At 39.6% G+C, this 17,389-nt stretch overlaps 1 protein-coding gene across 1 annotated transcript in view; it reads left to right on the top strand.

The window, feature by feature from the left end:
- Positions 1-17,389, top strand: part of ENPP2 (ectonucleotide pyrophosphatase/phosphodiesterase 2) — a 72,026-nt gene that overhangs the window by 52,163 nt on the left and 2,474 nt on the right. Inside the window, 11 exon segments of the mRNA XM_059865977.1 lie at positions 2,445-2,476; positions 3,302-3,429; positions 5,386-5,473; positions 5,598-5,685; positions 6,625-6,797; positions 7,082-7,133; positions 9,539-9,679; positions 10,151-10,282; positions 11,056-11,133; positions 13,654-13,786; positions 14,376-14,532. Of these exon segments, the coding sequence (XP_059721960.1) occupies positions 2,445-2,476; positions 3,302-3,429; positions 5,386-5,473; positions 5,598-5,685; positions 6,625-6,797; positions 7,082-7,133; positions 9,539-9,679; positions 10,151-10,282; positions 11,056-11,133; positions 13,654-13,786; positions 14,376-14,532 (1,202 nt within the window).

The following is a 17,389-nucleotide window of genomic DNA, read 5'->3' as shown; positions in this document are numbered from 1 at the left end:
TATAGCAAGATAAATGCATACACAAATCAGTATTTGGGTATTTATGCTCAAGGAATATATGATGAATGTGTAAAGATTTGTTGAAAATAGTGCATATGTTATTCAGATTTTGTAGACTAGCATGAGACTGAATTCCTACACTGCACATTCGACAGAAAACTAATTTCAGTCCTGAGAAGTCTTTTTTTTTTTTTAAAGATCTTTCAATCCTTGTCTTTGCAAATTGCTGAGAAAATTAAGTTTTCCTTAGAGAATGAATGGCAGTATGTTTCAAAAAGATCAGCTTGTCTGTGTGACCTCTGAGTCATACCACTGGTTTTCCCACAATAACGTTTTCCTCTTTTGGCCTCTGTGTGCAGCTTCCTAGTTTGAATATTTGCAACTGCTTATAAATCAGCACTTTGAATGTAGAACAAAGAAGCATGTTTCCTACCTTTAGAACTGGGGTTTACCTCCTTAAATGGCAAGTTATCAAATTCTTTATTCATTATTGTTCCATAATACTGTCTCAAGACTACAAACACACCTTTGCAATGCAAAAGCCTGCAGCTTGTATTTTGAAGTGCAGTAGAGCCCATTTTAAGCTCAGCCAGATCATGCCTTAAGCAACCAAAACAATAGTATTTGAACAAGAGATTTTCACTTCCCAAAATGTTCTTTTAGCCTGTTTTTTTTTTTCTCATAACTGAAAAATGTTTCCCCCACCGCCCAGAAGAGCACAGTTAGTATGGACTGTTACTGGGTTTGGGCTTTCTACATCTTGCATGTCCCTTTAATAGCTCAAAAACAAATCCAGAATATTTTACCGTTGCTTTTCACTTACTCAGCAGTAGCCTGTGAAACTGGTCAAATGTTAAAAGTGACCAAAAACTGCTACACATTTATCTTACTCCTTCTAACAGAGTGCATTGTTGCATTCAAGTATGCTTTCAAAATTTTTTGAAGGAAATTCATTGTGTTTGGGGATAATTTTTTATTTTAAAGTAAATTAAAACAAGACAAAAGTTTTGAAAGTATGTGTTTGCAGAAAACAAAATAAGTATTATCTAAGGCCCAGATTATAAAACTGTGAGAACACTACCTAAGCAATGACGTGTCAGTAAGCCATCACACAGCATATGCAAGACAGCCAGGGGATCAGGCCCATCCAGCATGCGTTTAGGAAAGTCAGGTCCTGCTTGACCAACATGGTCTCCTGTGGCAAGGTGACCTGCTTCTGTGGATAATGTTTACCTGGACTTTTGTAGAGTCTTTGATATTGTCTCCTACATCATTCTTTTGGAAAAACTGTGGCTTGGACAGGTGCACCCTTCAGTGGGTAAAAAAACTCTCTAGATGGCTGGGCCCAGTGTTCTCCAGGGCTCAGTGTCAGGGCCAGTTGTGCTTAATATCTTTATTGATGATCTGAATGAGAGGATCAAGGACACCCCTGAGTCTGTTTGCAGACAACACCAAGCTGGGCATGAGTGTTGATCTGCTGGAGGGTAGGAGAGCTCTGCAGAGGGATCTGGACAGGCTGGATCAATGGCCCAAGGCCAGTGGTGTGAGGTTCAACAAGGCCAAGTGCTGGGTCCTGCACTTGGGTCACAACAACCCCATGCAGTCCCACAGGCTGGGGAACAGTGGCTGGAAAGCTGCCCTTGGGAAAGGACCTGGGGGTGCTGGTCAACAGGGACTGAACATGAGCCACTGTGTGCCCAGATGGCCAAGAAGGCCCCTGGCATCCTGGCCTGGATCAGAAACAGTGTGGCCAGCAGGACCAGGGCAGGGATTGTACTGGTCCTGTAATTGTCTGTATTTGGCACTGGTGAGGCCGCACCTCAAATCTTGGGTTCATGTTTGGGCCTCTCACTCAAAAAAGGACATTTGGGGGGGTGGGGTTTGTCCAGAGAAGGGCAGCGGAGGAGAGGAAGGGTCTGGAGCACAAGTCTGAAAGGAACAGCTAAGGTAGCTTGGGGTGTTTGTCTCCTCAAGAAAGGGAGGCTCCGGGGAGACCCTGTCACTCTCTACAGCTCCCTGAAAGGAGACTGTAGCCAGATGGGGGTCGGTCTCCTCCCCCAGGTAACAAAAGACAGGACAAGAGGAAAAGTCCTCAAGTTGCGCCAGGGGAGGTTCAGATTGGATATTATGAAAATTTCTTTATGAAAAAGGTGGTCAAGCACTGGAATAGGCCACCCAGGGAAGTGGTGGAGTCACCATCCCTGGAAATGTTTGAAAATGGGGCACTTGTGAACATGGTTTAGTGATAGACTTGGCAGTGATGGATTAAGGGTTGGACTTGATCTTAAAGGTCTTTTCCAACCCAAATCATTCTGTGATTCTATGATAAATACAAAGCACTTTTAGTAAAGGTCAGGGAAGTATTAGGAAGTATGCTTATGTAAACCTTGTGTTTTCTTTTGGAAATTTTTGATCTTTTATATTTTTTTTACCTTTGTTTACAGATGATCCTAAAATGATTGTTGCCAACCTTACAGTAAGTATTTAGGACTGGGAGGTCTATTTCTATACTTCACTGTTCACTTCCTGATTTATGGTATTTTCAGTTTTCTTTTCTCACTCTTTGACAGAAAAATCAACCAACCATTATTAAAAATAAAGAATGTTAAATGCTGCCATTCATGAGCACAGATTAATGTTAGTCATGTTTTCCACTGTTCGCTGCTATAGTAGCTTTTATAACCTTTTTGGGCAGTACAGAGACAGAATCTCCTGGACTGTCTTTGCTGCCTGAATTGAGTCTATTTATTCATTGCTTCAGAATTGGAAAGTAATCTTTTAGGGTAAACATTTTACTAGCACTTTGAAGATGCTGAAAAAGTGCTTTTGATAGCCTTCAATTCTAACCTTGCCATTAATGGAAGAAAAATGTTTAAAATTAAAATTAAAAAAACAAAACAAAAAAAAAATCCCCCAAGTTTTGTAATTAGATGGCTTTAAATATATCTGCAGATGAGGTGTGTTTTTGAGCATTCAGGTTTCCTTTAGAACTTAAACTTTGGTCCAGTCCTAATAAAATTATTCATCTGTGAATTAAGTACGTGTAATATTTTGTTTGATAGTTTCATAAAGACTGTCACGAGAATGAAACTTTCCAAATATATATTTGAATGGCTCCCTGGGCCTTGGCTGCATGTAAATACTGCACAGAAATGACTGCTGGACTAAATACTTTAGGTGTACATTTTGTTTTCCAGACATCATCAGTGATGACCTTAACAGCTTGATTTCTGTAGTCAAAGCTTTGGTGTGCATCTTAAGCTAACTGACAGCATGCTATTTGTAACCATTTATTTTTCAGTGTAGAAAGCCTGACCAGCACTTCAAGCCTTACCTGAAACAGCACCTGCCTAAACGCTTGCACTATGCTAACAACCGAAGAATTGAGGATGTCCATTTACTGGTGGATCGCAAATGGCACGTGGCGAGGTAAACCCTTGGGTTTCCTTCCACCCTGAGTTCCAGTCTTTTCTTCTGAGGAAATGAGACGCTTAGGATTGCCCTGTCTGATAACATCCTCCTCCTCTACCCTGTGAGAAAGAGGAGTTTTGAGAACACAAAATATTTTTAAGTGTGGGAAAGGCAGTTGATAGATAAAAAGTAAATACCCAGACTAATTTGCTCAAGCAGCTTGGTGGCTTTGACTGATTAGCTCAAATGTAGAAGCTGATAAATTTTTCTAATGAGGCGCAAGCTTAGTCCAACGGGGGAGAAGGGAATATGGGAGGAAGGGACAGGCTTATGTGGTGAGGGGATGTTAGGGAACAAGAGTTTGAGTGAATGCAGTAGGTGAATGGAAAGAAAACAGAGATATTGGCAGCGTGGGTAAATGTCAGAACATGTGGAAGGATGTCACAGGGTGGCCATCAAAGTGCTGTGCTGACAGTGTGTTGCATTTCAAAACAAATCCACAGAAAGCCAGGATGCTTTAGCTCAGGAAAAAACTCTGGTTTGGGTTGCTCTTAGCCATATGACTCTGAATTTTTGGTTACTGGGCAGTGTTTATTAGTTGGCTAAAAACTGAATGAGGAAAAACCAGTTGGCACATACACATATAGAGTGAACAGGAGAGGAGTAGCTTTTTTTTATGGATGGTGTACAGCTTTCTATTTGAATATAGTTTGACACGTGTTGTGTGTTGCAGTATGAGAATGGTGGGGTCTTTTTGCATGAATCTGACTCAGTGCTTCTTGTAAGATGACACAGCTTTTGGCTCATGGTAGACTGTTATGAGCTTTAAATTATGGTAGGATTTTTTTGCCCATATAGCTGCCAGGCAAACACACAATGTGTTGTAAGTGCCTTTTGACATCTGTGCTTATCTTTCCATGAATTATGCAAGGATCACTCTGCCGAAGCAGTGAATGAGAAACCCCATTTGCTTTCTTGCATAACTCCACTGACTGCTGGCAGGCTGCCCCATGGTTGGGGTTATCTATTTAAAAGAATCACACTCTGAAGTTTAGGTCTATAAAAGCTTTAGTGTTAAGAATTGTACTGAAATGGATGGGATTGCCCAGGTTGATTTACATTTAGTAATTTCTTATTAATTATATCAGTCTTTCTTCAGCTTATTTATTAATTTTTAGAGATCTTATTCACTAGTAATTCATTCATTAGTGTAAATGTAATTTGTAATTACAGGAAAATGGTAGTTACAGCCCTAATTGCTGTAACTCTAGTAATTTTTAAGGCCAAAATCAAACTTTGAGCATTATCTTATTGCAGATGAAGAAATTAATTTGTAGGATAATGTGGTCCTCTGCATGTATTCCCTGCACATGGCCCTATAAAACTGTATAGAATTACTCTGAAATAAGCTGGTGATTATAACTCCTATGACACAATACTTATTTTTCCACATATTTTGTAAAAAAACCCATCTCAATGACAAGCTGATTAGGATTCCTATGGTATAGCACTTATTTTCCCAGCTTTTCTTCGTGAAGATCTTTCTTTTTTCACCTTTTTTTCTGCTACCCATATTTGTTTATTTGGCTGAAGGCAAACAGGTGAAAGCACTTTATAGCATTGTATGACAATTGCAGTATTGTAACATCACAAAAGCGCTTTCTGAGCAGCTTCTTTTGGACTGGACATCCAACAGCTCCAGTCTGCAGGAGATTATGTGATATGAGAAAATCTGAGAAAATAATAGATACTGAAAAAACTCTTATTTTTATCAATAGTAAGAGTAGTTTCTTAGAGTGGGAGTAGAGGGAGAAACCCTGGGGATGCTGTATAAACCTGCAAGTTGCTACTACTGCTACTCATGAAAGATAAATTATTACAATGCACTGCCCTGAAATCTTATCCTTCCTGCCCAGAAGGATATTGTCAGGTCAGCCACCTTTGAGGAAAATTTCTTATACTTTTTCAATTTAGGAAAGCCATGGATGTTTACAAGAAACCAACAGGAAAATGTTTCTTTCATGGAGACCATGGCTATGACAACAAGATTAACAGCATGCAGGTATGAGCAATGTCTGGGAGGGTCATTGAAGGTCTCAGAAATGTAAATATTCAGTGAAAACCCCCTAGATTTTAATGCTCTTCTTTTGTATTCTTATTTCCTTTTTTTTTTTTTTTTTTTTAAGACTGTCTTTATAGGTTATGGCCCTACCTTCAAGTACAAGACCAAAGTGCCTCCTTTTGAAAACATTGAACTTTACAACGTCATGTGTGGTAAGCTGCCTGCTTGAGAAATTGCAAAAGCAGCAACTTATTTTAATAGGTCTTCATTTGGGCACCCATGGGCATATGACCTGACTTTCTCTCAGTGTTTTTTTTTTCTCTAGTCCCCCTTTCCCAAGCACTTGCCACGGGGGCTTCTCAGGGGTCTCAGTTTGCTCTGGAGCTAGCTGGTCAGGAAAGGGGGTTTCTATAATTTTGATGTTTGCACCTTGACGGAGATCAAATGGACACCTCTACAATGTGGGGTGTCCACATCTCAGCTGTGTAGGAAGGAGGTTTCTGTTCAGAGACTGCTTCTGTATCTGCAGGTCTCATGCAGCAGTTCAGGTTGATCACTTAGTTTTCTATGGCATTTCCTTGTATACTTATGATTCCTGAATTTGTACTGAAGCTGTGAAGAAGAATCTGATGATGTAAACAGATGTTCATTAGGGTCTTTTCTTTAGTATTGATTTTCTAGGACAATGAAACTTTCAAGGTGTAATTCACAATGAAACTTTAAGGTGTTTCAAAGATGTAATTCACCTTTTATCCCCAAACATGAAATGTTTAACTATCTAAGGGTTAGTTAGCCCTTATTTAGAAATCACTGTGTTGCTGATGTTTGGAGTGAGGTCAGCACACGGACCGTAGGTTTGCACTGGAAGCTGAAGGAGTAGTTATAATGAAACTTTGTCCGGTTTTAAACTTTTCCAGTGTCTTGCTGCAAATTAACATTTTGTCATAAAGCCAAAGATACTATTCATGCGACATTTACAATTTTATGATTTGGACCAAAAAAAATCAGTGTTTTTATTACATTAAAAGCTTTCACTAACATGCTGTGGGTGTAAACAGTATTACTAAGAAATGTGTTGGCTCAATAGAGTTGCTGCTTGAATATATGTTTGTAGTGTAACCACCATTCATTTTTCCTTGGTGTTTTCGTAGATCTGCTTGGATTAAAGCCTGCTCCCAATAATGGCACCCACGGAAGTTTAAATCACCTGCTGAGAGCCAATGTTTATAAACCAACTGTGCCAGATGAAGTTGCTAAACCACTGTATCCTGTGGCTCTACCTTCTGCATCAGATTTCGATATAGGATGTACATGTGATGATAAGGTAGGTGTGTAGGATCTCTGGAAGCCTCCACTATTAGTGGTAGTTTTGGTAAAGTTGTAGCCATTTTATTTGTTTTGAGAGGGTTTGATCTGTAAGAATTCCCCAGGTCCCTCCTGTGAAGTCTTTGTGCCCCCTTGGAAAAATTACTGGTTTTTGTAAAAGAGGAGACAGGAAAATCCTCACTGTCTTATAGCACTAGTTTTGTTTTGTTAGATGCTAGTGAAACAGGATGTCTGAGTGCTCCAGTGGTCCTAATCTTATTGCTTTTTTTTTCTGTTCTTGAGAAGAACAAGCTGGATGAACTCAACAAGCGCTTTCATGTCAAGGGAACAGAAGGTAAGAGCCTGGTGCCTCAGTTAATGAAAGCTGATTTAATTTTCTTTTGTAAATTACTTTGCATCATTAATACCAGAGCAACTCCTGGTGTGGTTAATGTGTAGTGAACTGTCTTTTCAAGTACCTGCCAAGGTAGCCCACAGACACACGTGAGATTCATGGGCAATCTGCTGCTCACTTGAGAAAGTACACAGTACCTTTTGCTGAACCAGGACTAAAGTATTCAAAGCAGTGCAAGTTTCCATTCCATCACCTCTAGAAGTTTTAAGACCAGATGTGAAGGCAGAGACAAGAGAAAAGAAGAGGGTGCATGAGGCAGAACTCTGTTCAGCTACAGGCTGTAAATGGGGAAGAAACCAGACTGTGTTTGTGGGCTGGGTTTTACTCTAGAAAGGATGCTGCAGCTGCTTTGACAATCTCTGAGTGAGTCTTAATGCTTGGCTCTTAGGGTGCAGGTTACACAGAGAAACAAGTGCTCTGCTAGTTCAGGCTGCTCAGTGCAATTCTGTTCTTCTTCAGTGTTCAAGTCAGTGTTACTCCCAGGAGAAAGCATTCCCAGCTCTCCTGGCCACTAGTTCCTACTGTGTGCCAGCACTGACTTCTGTGTGGCTGCACTCTCAACTGGATCAGGGCTATGGTCCAGGTTTAAGTGGGGCAATAGGAGCAGAGGAGAGGGGATGGGAGCTGTTTTTCTGAGCAACACTACTGACTGAAAGGCTCACCAAAGCAGAGTTTTCCTTCTCACAGTGGTGACCGCGTTCAGCATAACAATTCACAGCATTTCCCTTACCATAACAATTGTCCAAATTAGCAAATTCTGAAGCTTTCAGTTTAGGCATAGATTTTTTGGGGTCACTCAAATTGCATTGTTCAGATGATTAGGAGATTTGTTTTAATTCCCTTATGAAGGTACTTTCAGTCTCTCTGTTGTGAAAGGGCAATGCAGTCTATCCTTTAGTTTCAAAAAGTGACCGTAGTCCTCTTCTTTGTGAGTTAAATTGCCTTTCTGCAGCTTTCATCTTATTATACTGATTTTCTCAATTAACAAAGAGCTACTCCTCACTGTGACAATTTATGGCATCAGGAAAAAATACCCTCACTGTTGTCGTTCAAATCTCAACATCTTTATTTTAGTTTCTGGTTTTCATTCTTCTTCATTGCAGTAATATAAAAATGGTATTTTTGGTGTATTTTAAGATGTAAGCATTTAAACCAGTTGCATTTCCTCATTTGTCAATTCTCTGTTAAATGGCATGATGTGTCCTTACTTAAACAAGCAGTTCTGCTTCATGTGAGTTTTGTTTTCCCTCATGATGCACTTTACAACATGGTGCACCATGTTGATATTCACAGGCAGAAGAAAAAGATGACTTCAGCTTCTCTTGAATAAAGCAAGTTTATCATCTTTGTCCTTAGACTAGGCATTTCCTACTTTTTTCCTTGTGCCCTATAAAAACATCCTCTGTTTGTACTCAAGCGCTAATAAAACATGCCCTTTTCTTTCAGTTTAAATGCCTATCTGGGAACTGTGTTAGGCCACTTTCCTTGTTTCTATGTTTTAATTTCCAAAAGCAAGCCAAGTGTGTTTGCCAAAAGGTTATCAAATTCAATGCACGTACAGGACAATGCAAGATTATCCAGGAAATTTATTTTTCTTCTGTACCTTTCAATTTTTTTTTCTTTTTGTAAGCAAGCTTGTCAGAGTTATCTAAGGACATTTAACCATAACATATTGATAGAAGGGCTGTTTTTACAGAGCTGGAAGTGTCTTTTTGTAGCCAAAGTTAGGAAAAGGTGGTTTTTTTTAGTTTGTTTCTTTGATATTATGGACAAAAAAGAACACATCAGTCTTCAGAACAAATCTGTATCAGCCAAGTGGGAAAAAACTACTCTTTGAGTGAGTGACCGTTGTTGCCCCCTTTTGAGATTAAAAAAAAAAAAAATCTAAAACCAAAAAAAATCACCCAAAAAATAACATAAGGAGAGAAAGTCCACTGAAGAGTGGCAGGACTGATAGGCTAGGGACTGATTTAAAGCATTGAAAAGAAAGTCCTTATCACCTCATGTGTGACTGACATGTGGGCACAAAGATCGTTAAAGACTCTCCAATTTTTGGAAAAAACATCCTCTCTCCACCCTGTGACTCAACAAGCTTTCAAGTGGAGAAGGGACTTTTAATCCCTAAGGGTGTTTGTGAACCTGGAGTGGGGATGCAGCCAGAACAGTTGAAGACGACTTCTTGTTTTGTCTGTGTCAAAAGATTTCCTTAGTAGTTACTTGGGGTCAGTATCCTATTAATAATCACTGAACAAATCAATATCTGATGAAAAGACACCCCCCCTTTTCTTTTTTCATCCTTAAGATTTTCAGTAATAAACGTAAAAGTAATTTCTTTTGATTTTTAGAGAAGCATCTTTTATATGGACGCCCTGCTGTACTGTACCGCACAAAATACAATATCTTGCATCACCACGACTTTGAAAGTGGCTACAGTGAAACATTCCTGATGCCTCTGTGGACATCCTACACGATTTCCAAACAGGCTAGTGTTCTCTCTACTCTTGAAATGTGCTTTAAAAATCTTGGGAAAATTTCTTTGCTATCTGTCTTCATGAAGTCCTAAAATTTCCCTTCCCCAGAGAAATTTTCTCACCAGAAATTATTTCAAAGTACCATTGTAAACCATGTCCAAATTATTTTATTTCCTTAATGAGAGAGCAATTTTAATAGGAAGGGTTGTGTATGTCTTCTCCTGTTTTATTTTAAAGTTTTCTTCAGTGTGGGCTTGTTTTATTATGAGTGACTTCATTTGAATTTTCTCCCGTGTGGATTTCTGCTCCCTGAAGAAGGGGCTGTGCAGCAATGCAGGAGCAGGATTTGGTGGTACAGCCAAGTGGTTTATTGTACTGCATGCAAGGCCTTCTATGTAGTCTGTCAACAGTATGACCTAGTTTCCTTTTGTCAGTAAAAGCTGAAAGTACATTTTTTGTTGTCTCCATGTTCCTCAATGCAGGCAGAGGTATCAGGTGTCCCGGAGCACCTGGCCAGCTGTGTGAGGCCTGACCTCCGCATTTCTCCAGGAAACAGCCAGAGCTGCGCCGCCTACAGAGGCGACAAACAGCTCTCCTATGGATTCCTTTTTCCTCCTCGTAAGTTTACACAGCTTTTTGTACCTAGGGATTTTGTAGTTTTCTTGTTTTGTAGGGAATACCTTTGGTGTGAACATAACTTCAGGCAAACCCCACCAGATATGAATGGACTAATTTTGACTTCGAACACCAGGAAGATAAACATATTTTTAATTTAGAAATCCAAATTAGTCTCTTGCATGCTGTAAAAGTTTCTACCATCCTACAGAAATAGTGATAGTAGAAAACCTGTGTAAAGCAAACGTCCTTGATTCTCCTGATGCACTTGCTTTGCTTCAGTATTGGGTCCATGATCACTGGGATTATTAAATGTTGAAGGGGCACAACTGTCTCACAGTTTTTGAACTTCATTGCTCTGTCTTCCTCACTCAGTGACTGAAATCTTTTATGGTGGATTTCTGAAATGGAATTACTGGTGCAGAGGCTCACTCAGAACTAGAAGATAATCCTCTCTCCTCTCCCAAGAAATTGTTGGCATCTTTTATAAAAACCTGCAGAACTCTCTGCCTTTTAAGACAGCAAAAAGAGATAAGCTATATGAAAATATTTTGAACTGATTGGCAGTTGAAGCAAAGATAATATTCTTCCCTTCCATGATCAGCTGTCACATTGAAGACAAAATTTGTGTATGTAGTGTGCACTCCTGAATAAAACATTCAGATTGCTGCTTAGATTATGGTATTCTCTTTGGTTAATCTCTGAAGCCATTTTCAAAACGTTCTCTGAAATTCTTCTCTTTTATCTTATTGATATTTTTGTTTCCCTGTTTTCAGAATTAAGTTCCTCTGCAGAAGCAAAATATGATGCTTTTCTAATAACAAATATCATTCCGATGTATCCTGCCTTCAAAAGTAAGTGCCCTTCCCATGACTATACTTCTCTTTACCAACAAGCTTTTTTTTTTTTTACTTTGTGTTGGATTATGGAATGAATTGGTAGGAGAAGTTTAGAACATTAAATTCAGTTACCTGTAGCCAGTAGCTAGTACCTGTGGACACCTGTATAGTGCTTGGTAAGGGCAGACAAACTGCCACAAGAAAGGCTTAAGTTTTAAGAAAGGTTTATTTTTCTTGGTGCTGGGTTAATGTCAGGGCACAGTTGTGCTGTGGGTCCACAGCTGTGCTTTGTGCCACAGAAATTCACTTTCTGTAAGACCATTCAGATTTTCTTGTCTGTAGTCCAACCTAGTGCAGAACATACTTAGGCAACAACTGGAGCCTGAGAATGTGCACAAGCCTGGGAGTGTGCCCTTGGTATTTTGTAGTTCAGGGACAAATGATTACATTTTATTTTTCTATCCATGCCCTTAGAGGGAGACTGAACATATTTATTACCTGTTAAGAAAAAAAAAGAATAGAAAACCAATTTATGGAAAATGAGGGATGATTAAAACCTGTCTGAAACTTTCAGTGCTGAAGGGTTATATTACTAACATTTCTTTTGTCTGCACATCCCTTTTCTCTCTAGCCTTGCCAAGAGGTAGGAAAACCATCAGGCTATTCTGGTGGCATTTTTGGCTTGGCAGGGATTGACAAGGCTTGGAAGAATCTCAAGAGCCTGTTGTGAGATTTCCAATTCAGATTTTAGGCCAGAGAGGTTTGGATAAACATCAAAGCCTATGGGAGCCCTTTCGTTTTTAACCAGAAAAGAGTGTTTTTAACTGAAAAACCTCTGTGTAGGACCAAGTGGTGATATTTGCTGGAAATTTGAGTAAAAGCACTTTACCGATTAAAGAGTGAAAAATTATTGGGGATTTCCCACTCCTGAATCACTTCATAAAAATGCTCTTAATGTTAATCTGAGTATTTGGCTGAAATGCTAATCACAGGAGAACAACCCACCTCTAGCAGCTCATTTTGTCTAGTGGCCTTCTTCATCACATGTGGGTGACAGATTCCTTACAAAAAAATTCTGGTACTAATGTCATTCCTGGGGAGTTACAAACCACTCCATGTGTACAGGTTGCAGTGTTGAGAGCCAAGTATAAGCTCATTACATGGATTTTTTTCCATGACAGGTTAAATAGGAGGTGGCAGTGCTATGCTGTGCTGGCTGCAGAGGCCCCCTCCTCTGCTTTGTGTTTATAATTCACTGTCCCATGCCATCCCCACTGGCAATAATTCTGTGTCCACTTTTTCCATAATGAGACTAGCTTAAGCAGCTCCTGCTTTGTTAGAGCTCCAAAAATGATACCCCTGGACTGGCCCCTCATTGCCCTGGCATTGCTCTGTATGTGGTTGCAGTGGGAAGGGGAGCTGCAATCTGATTTAGATACAAAACTTGAGGCAGTGGGATAGGGGAGAGTCTTTCTTTTTTGGACTGTTTTTATTGATAAAGCACATGCACAGAAAGAAGTGGTATTACCAAGTGATTAGGCTGAGGTTCTTGTTAGACCATTGCTGGTGGGGCCCTGGGCATCGGCCCCAGCTGGGACTGCATGTGGCACTGAGCAGTGTTGGAACAAGGTGTTCAAGGGGGCTTTCTAGGGCTGTCATAGCCACCAGCTCCAGGGAACCATGGACTTAATGGTCTGGGCTGCAAGACAAGAGTTAAACTCTTACAAGTCTGAGAAGTTTTCTTTACCCACACCTCTCTTAGTTAAAATAAAAAGGAAAAGAAGAAAAGAATTATATCACTGGAGGTTCCAGTGTGTTTCCCATCTCTGCAAGAATCTTTTAGAGGAGGACATGGTGGGAGAAAGTGCATCATGGTCTTCCCAAAGGTTGCTGCAATGACATGTCTTTGGTTATCCTTGATGGCACCTAGTTTAAAAATTAAACATTTTGTATCGAAGGAGAATTTAACTGAATGAATTTGTATTTCTCTTTCTTTTAAAATGTTTGGTTTTAGCTTTTAATTATGGTACTGTATCCTTTTTAAAATTAATAAAAACCCCCTAAACACACCACCCCAGCAGAGTTTTCTGTAAGCAGATAACAAAGGCAAAGGCAGTGTTTGAAGAGATACCAAAAACCTGTGAATAGCTGTTTCTACAGCTTGGTGAAGGAACAGCAGAACCTCTGTGCAAGGCCTATGGCAATGCTGTCCTGGGAGTGGTAGCATGTATTTCCTTTATCACTGGTTGGGGCAAAATAAATCAACAGAGAACAAAGTCTGAATAGGCTTTATTGACAAAACTGAATGAAGCTGCAGTAACTCTGTAATGCTTAGTCTTTCATTTTCCCTACTGTCATATGAATAACATCCACTAGATTTTTATCTTGAGGAAGAAAAGACTTTATAACCTTGACATATTTTGACTTATCCAAATGTGGGGTTTTTGTTTGGTTGGGTTTCTTCTGTTTGTTTTGGGATTTTTTAATTTATTTTGGTTGATTGGTTGGTTTGGGTTGTTTCTTTTTCTCCCACAGAGGTATGGAACTATTTCCAAAGGGTTTTGGTGAAGAGATATGCCACTGAACGAAATGGAGTCAATGTTATAAGTGGACCAATCTTTGACTATGACTATGATGGTTTGCATGACACACCTGACAAAATAAAACAGTAAGTGTTTATCTTTAAATTGCCTTGCTGTTCCTTCTCTTAATGATGACTTTATCTTAAACAGTTAATTAACTGCACATTATTTAATTTTTTTGAGGATACATAATTTTCTAGCTCTTTCCAAAGTTATTGGGACTGAATGCCCATGTAGGTAGGACAGTGGTTAAAATAAGGAAATGATAATTCAGCACTTAACTATTCACCTTGACTTTGAAATTGTTTTCATCCTCCAGACAAAGTTCAGTTTGGTTCCACATAGTCTATTGTCTCTAAAATTGTCCTTACTTAAGGAGAATTTAAGGAGGAGGAACTTAAGAGCTGTGCTATTGAGTTACATGCTGAAGTCTTTGTTAATTCAGCAATGCATTCTCTCTATGCCTCTGAACTGAAGAAGCCTTTCAGCACTGCATGAGGTATTTCAGTAGCACAGTGTGAGCTACTTGGATGCTCACTTTCAATAGTGTTCAGGAGTCAAACGCATTTTAACAATGTGTGTGTGTCCTCACACGTAGGAGAGGAAAGACCCTCTTGTTTGTGTAACCTTCTTCCAAACAAACTTTGTGGACAAATATTTGCTTTATTCCCCCAGGTTTGTGGAAGGCAGTGCAATCCCTGTTCCAACACATTACTATGCCATCATAACCAGCTGCTTAGATTTCACTCAGCCAGCTGACAAGTGTGATGGACCACTCTCTGTTCTCTCCTACATCCTTCCCCACCGGCCGGACAACGATGAGAGCTGCAATGTAAGTTCAGCTGCACTGCTGCAGCCCTGTGGTAAACATGTTCCTGAGACATGTGAAAGCCCATTACTATTAGAAGCAAATGTTCACTAATGCCTTGAATGGGAAGCACAGGGTTGTGCCTCTGTTGAAGTGTCATTAGCTCATTAGATAAAAGCATTCCTCCATGACAGCAGCAAAAGTATGGAACTATTACTGCACCTAAAATTGTCTGGAAGAAGTGACATACAGTAGGTTGGCAGTATTGTTTTTTGCCTGTAGGATTCTACATTTTGTCACTGTAACTTCAGAGCACATTGGGGGGAGGCTGTATGCATAAACATATTGTGCTGGCACCCAGCCTGATGTTTTTATGGAGGTCAGTTTCCATTTGCAGATACAATGCAATCTGTCTGCTATAGCAGTCTGGGTGCATCAGTCAGCATGATTACATCCAACGCACACAGTATAAAAGTATATGCTGTAACCTGCCAAGGGTAGAGTGCCAATTCTTGCTGCTTCCAGAACACCTTGATTCAAGGGAAAAGTTTGGCTTCTAATTACAGAGGTGGCCAAATACCCTCCTGGTTTCTTTTCTGTCTTCCATTAGGATGCAAGATCCTGTACTGTAAGAATCTTGATGAAGGCTTTGGTCAGCCAGCACTGCAGAAAGTGCACACTTGGCAGCTGATTGTGTGGCAGGAGGGTATTGGGTCCCCCGTGGGCTCTGGCACTCCGTGAGGACAGCAGAGCTCCCAGGCAGCTCTATTTAGACTTGTCCTTCCGCCTGAACTTGTTCTCCCATTACACAGCTGGGTGGATTCCTGCACACAGACACTTCACTATGGGCTGCCAGGAGACTGCTTCCTGAATGAACGCATTAGTGTTATGAATTTTGTATTGGCAAAAAAAGCTAAGACTCCTATTCCAGCTACAGGCAGAAATAGTCATTTCAGCTCTGTACACAATTCACCTGGAACACTGTTTCTTTCCCACTCATCAAACAACTGTTTCCTGAATGAATGCATTAATGTTATAAATTTTGTATTGGCAAAAAAAGCTAAGACTCCTGTTCCAGCTACAAGCAGAAATAGTCATTCCAACTCTGAGCACAATTGACCTTGAACACTGTTTCTTTTTCATTCATCAAACATTGCTTGCTTTCAGGGCCCATGCTTTTGGAGCAGTATCCCTCTCTCTTGAGCAGGTCTGGCCCTGTTTGGATCTCAACTGTTATGGGCAGAGACGTCTTTCACCAGAAGTCTCTGGAAGTCCTACATATATTGCATTGTGGCTTTTCCCTGGACTGCTTTTCTCTGAATCAAGATTCAGTTAGTGATCTGGAAATTACTATTTTGGTAGTTATTAGTGTCTCTGCCCTGTAACTCTGCCAATATGTAATTTTATGACAAAGTAAATTATTTTTTCCTTCTTATATTGTGTGTCATAGCTCTCCTAAAGTGCTGAAATCTTTTTTATGAGCTCTTTACAATAATGGTCTCTTTTAGTCCTTGATTTCTTACATTTCAAACCAGGCTTCTTTGCTCTGTAGGTCATGCTATTTGTAAATACATATGGTGTATGTATTTACAGTTTGAGAGAATCTTCAGTTCTTCTGCAAGGTCATTAGCAGATATTGGTCCATGCCTTTTATATAGCAAAGAACCACTCCAAAATATTTAAATGTTGCTCTTGAATGAAAATACAGTTAGACAAATTTTTGCCACTGAAATCCATCGTTAAAATCCAGACTTACTTTTGCACATGGTGTTCCATCTTATTTGTTCAAAGAAGTGATTGCATAAAACCTCATCATACTTCATGGATGAAATGCATGGGATAATACAGGAATTTTACCTTAACCTCTCCACCGTTTTTTTTTTTTTAAGATTTGAAGAAATATTAGCTTTCCCTCTGCTCTAGCTGTACACACGTACTCTTCACACAGCTGTTGAAAAACACCACTACTCTTCTCATCTGAATTTGTTCCTTTTCTAAACTGTGTTTATTCATGGTGAGGTTATGCCCATTTATTCTTGTGTCAACATTTTTCTACGTCTTAAATAGTCCTTCTCTGGGATTTACCCTAGAGATGATTTATGATGATTCTCAAGGCAAATATCTTCTACCTATTCATGGAAGACCCAGGAGCTCTTTTTTTTTTTTTTTTTTCCTCATGTAAGAGAGGATGAGACTTGGTAGAATAGACTTCCTATGCATCTCATCCAGTCCAATCTTTTTTTTCACCTGGATCATGAATGAGATTAAGTACTGCAGCTTAGATCTCAAAATGAAAATGGTTTTCTTTCCACTGGACACAACTCCTTTGATACTACCTATAATCTGCTTTTTCCATGGCTCTGTTATAATGGTGGTTCACATTCATGCACAGCTCAGGTCCTTCTCTTCTTCCTGTCAATTTGGATAACTCAATTTCATTCTATCCTGGGAGCTCCTGCATCTGCATCTTCCACTGTGCTATTCCATCTTCCTCTGCATTGTCAGGAATTCCCAGCTGCTGGGGGTTTTGCTAGCAACTAATGACCTTGGCATAAGAAGTGAATGTGAAAACATTACAAAAAATCCTTTCTAAGATCAAAATTGAAGTAACCCTAGAAACTACTAGAAAATTCCTACAGGCCACTGTTTTCTCTTTCAGCAAAACATTTAAATTTCTTTTCTTAAGTTCTTCACCCACCTGTCTACATGCATCATGTTCAGCTTTCCAGTTGATATTCAGAGAGATTCTTGTGCAGAATATCTGGTATTTTTTCCACTGGATTTTGTGCTAGCCTCCTAATTGATCACCTCTTCCTATTTATCTCCATGTTTTCAATTGTTACTATTTCCTTCTCAAAGTTTCCTTATTTTTGAGGTGGGA

Source organism: Haemorhous mexicanus, chromosome 1, assembly GCF_027477595.1.
Source record: "Haemorhous mexicanus isolate bHaeMex1 chromosome 1, bHaeMex1.pri, whole genome shotgun sequence".
NCBI classification, from domain to species: domain Eukaryota; kingdom Metazoa; phylum Chordata; class Aves; order Passeriformes; family Fringillidae; genus Haemorhous; species Haemorhous mexicanus.
This window is presented reverse-complemented; position numbering and strand designations above follow the sequence as displayed.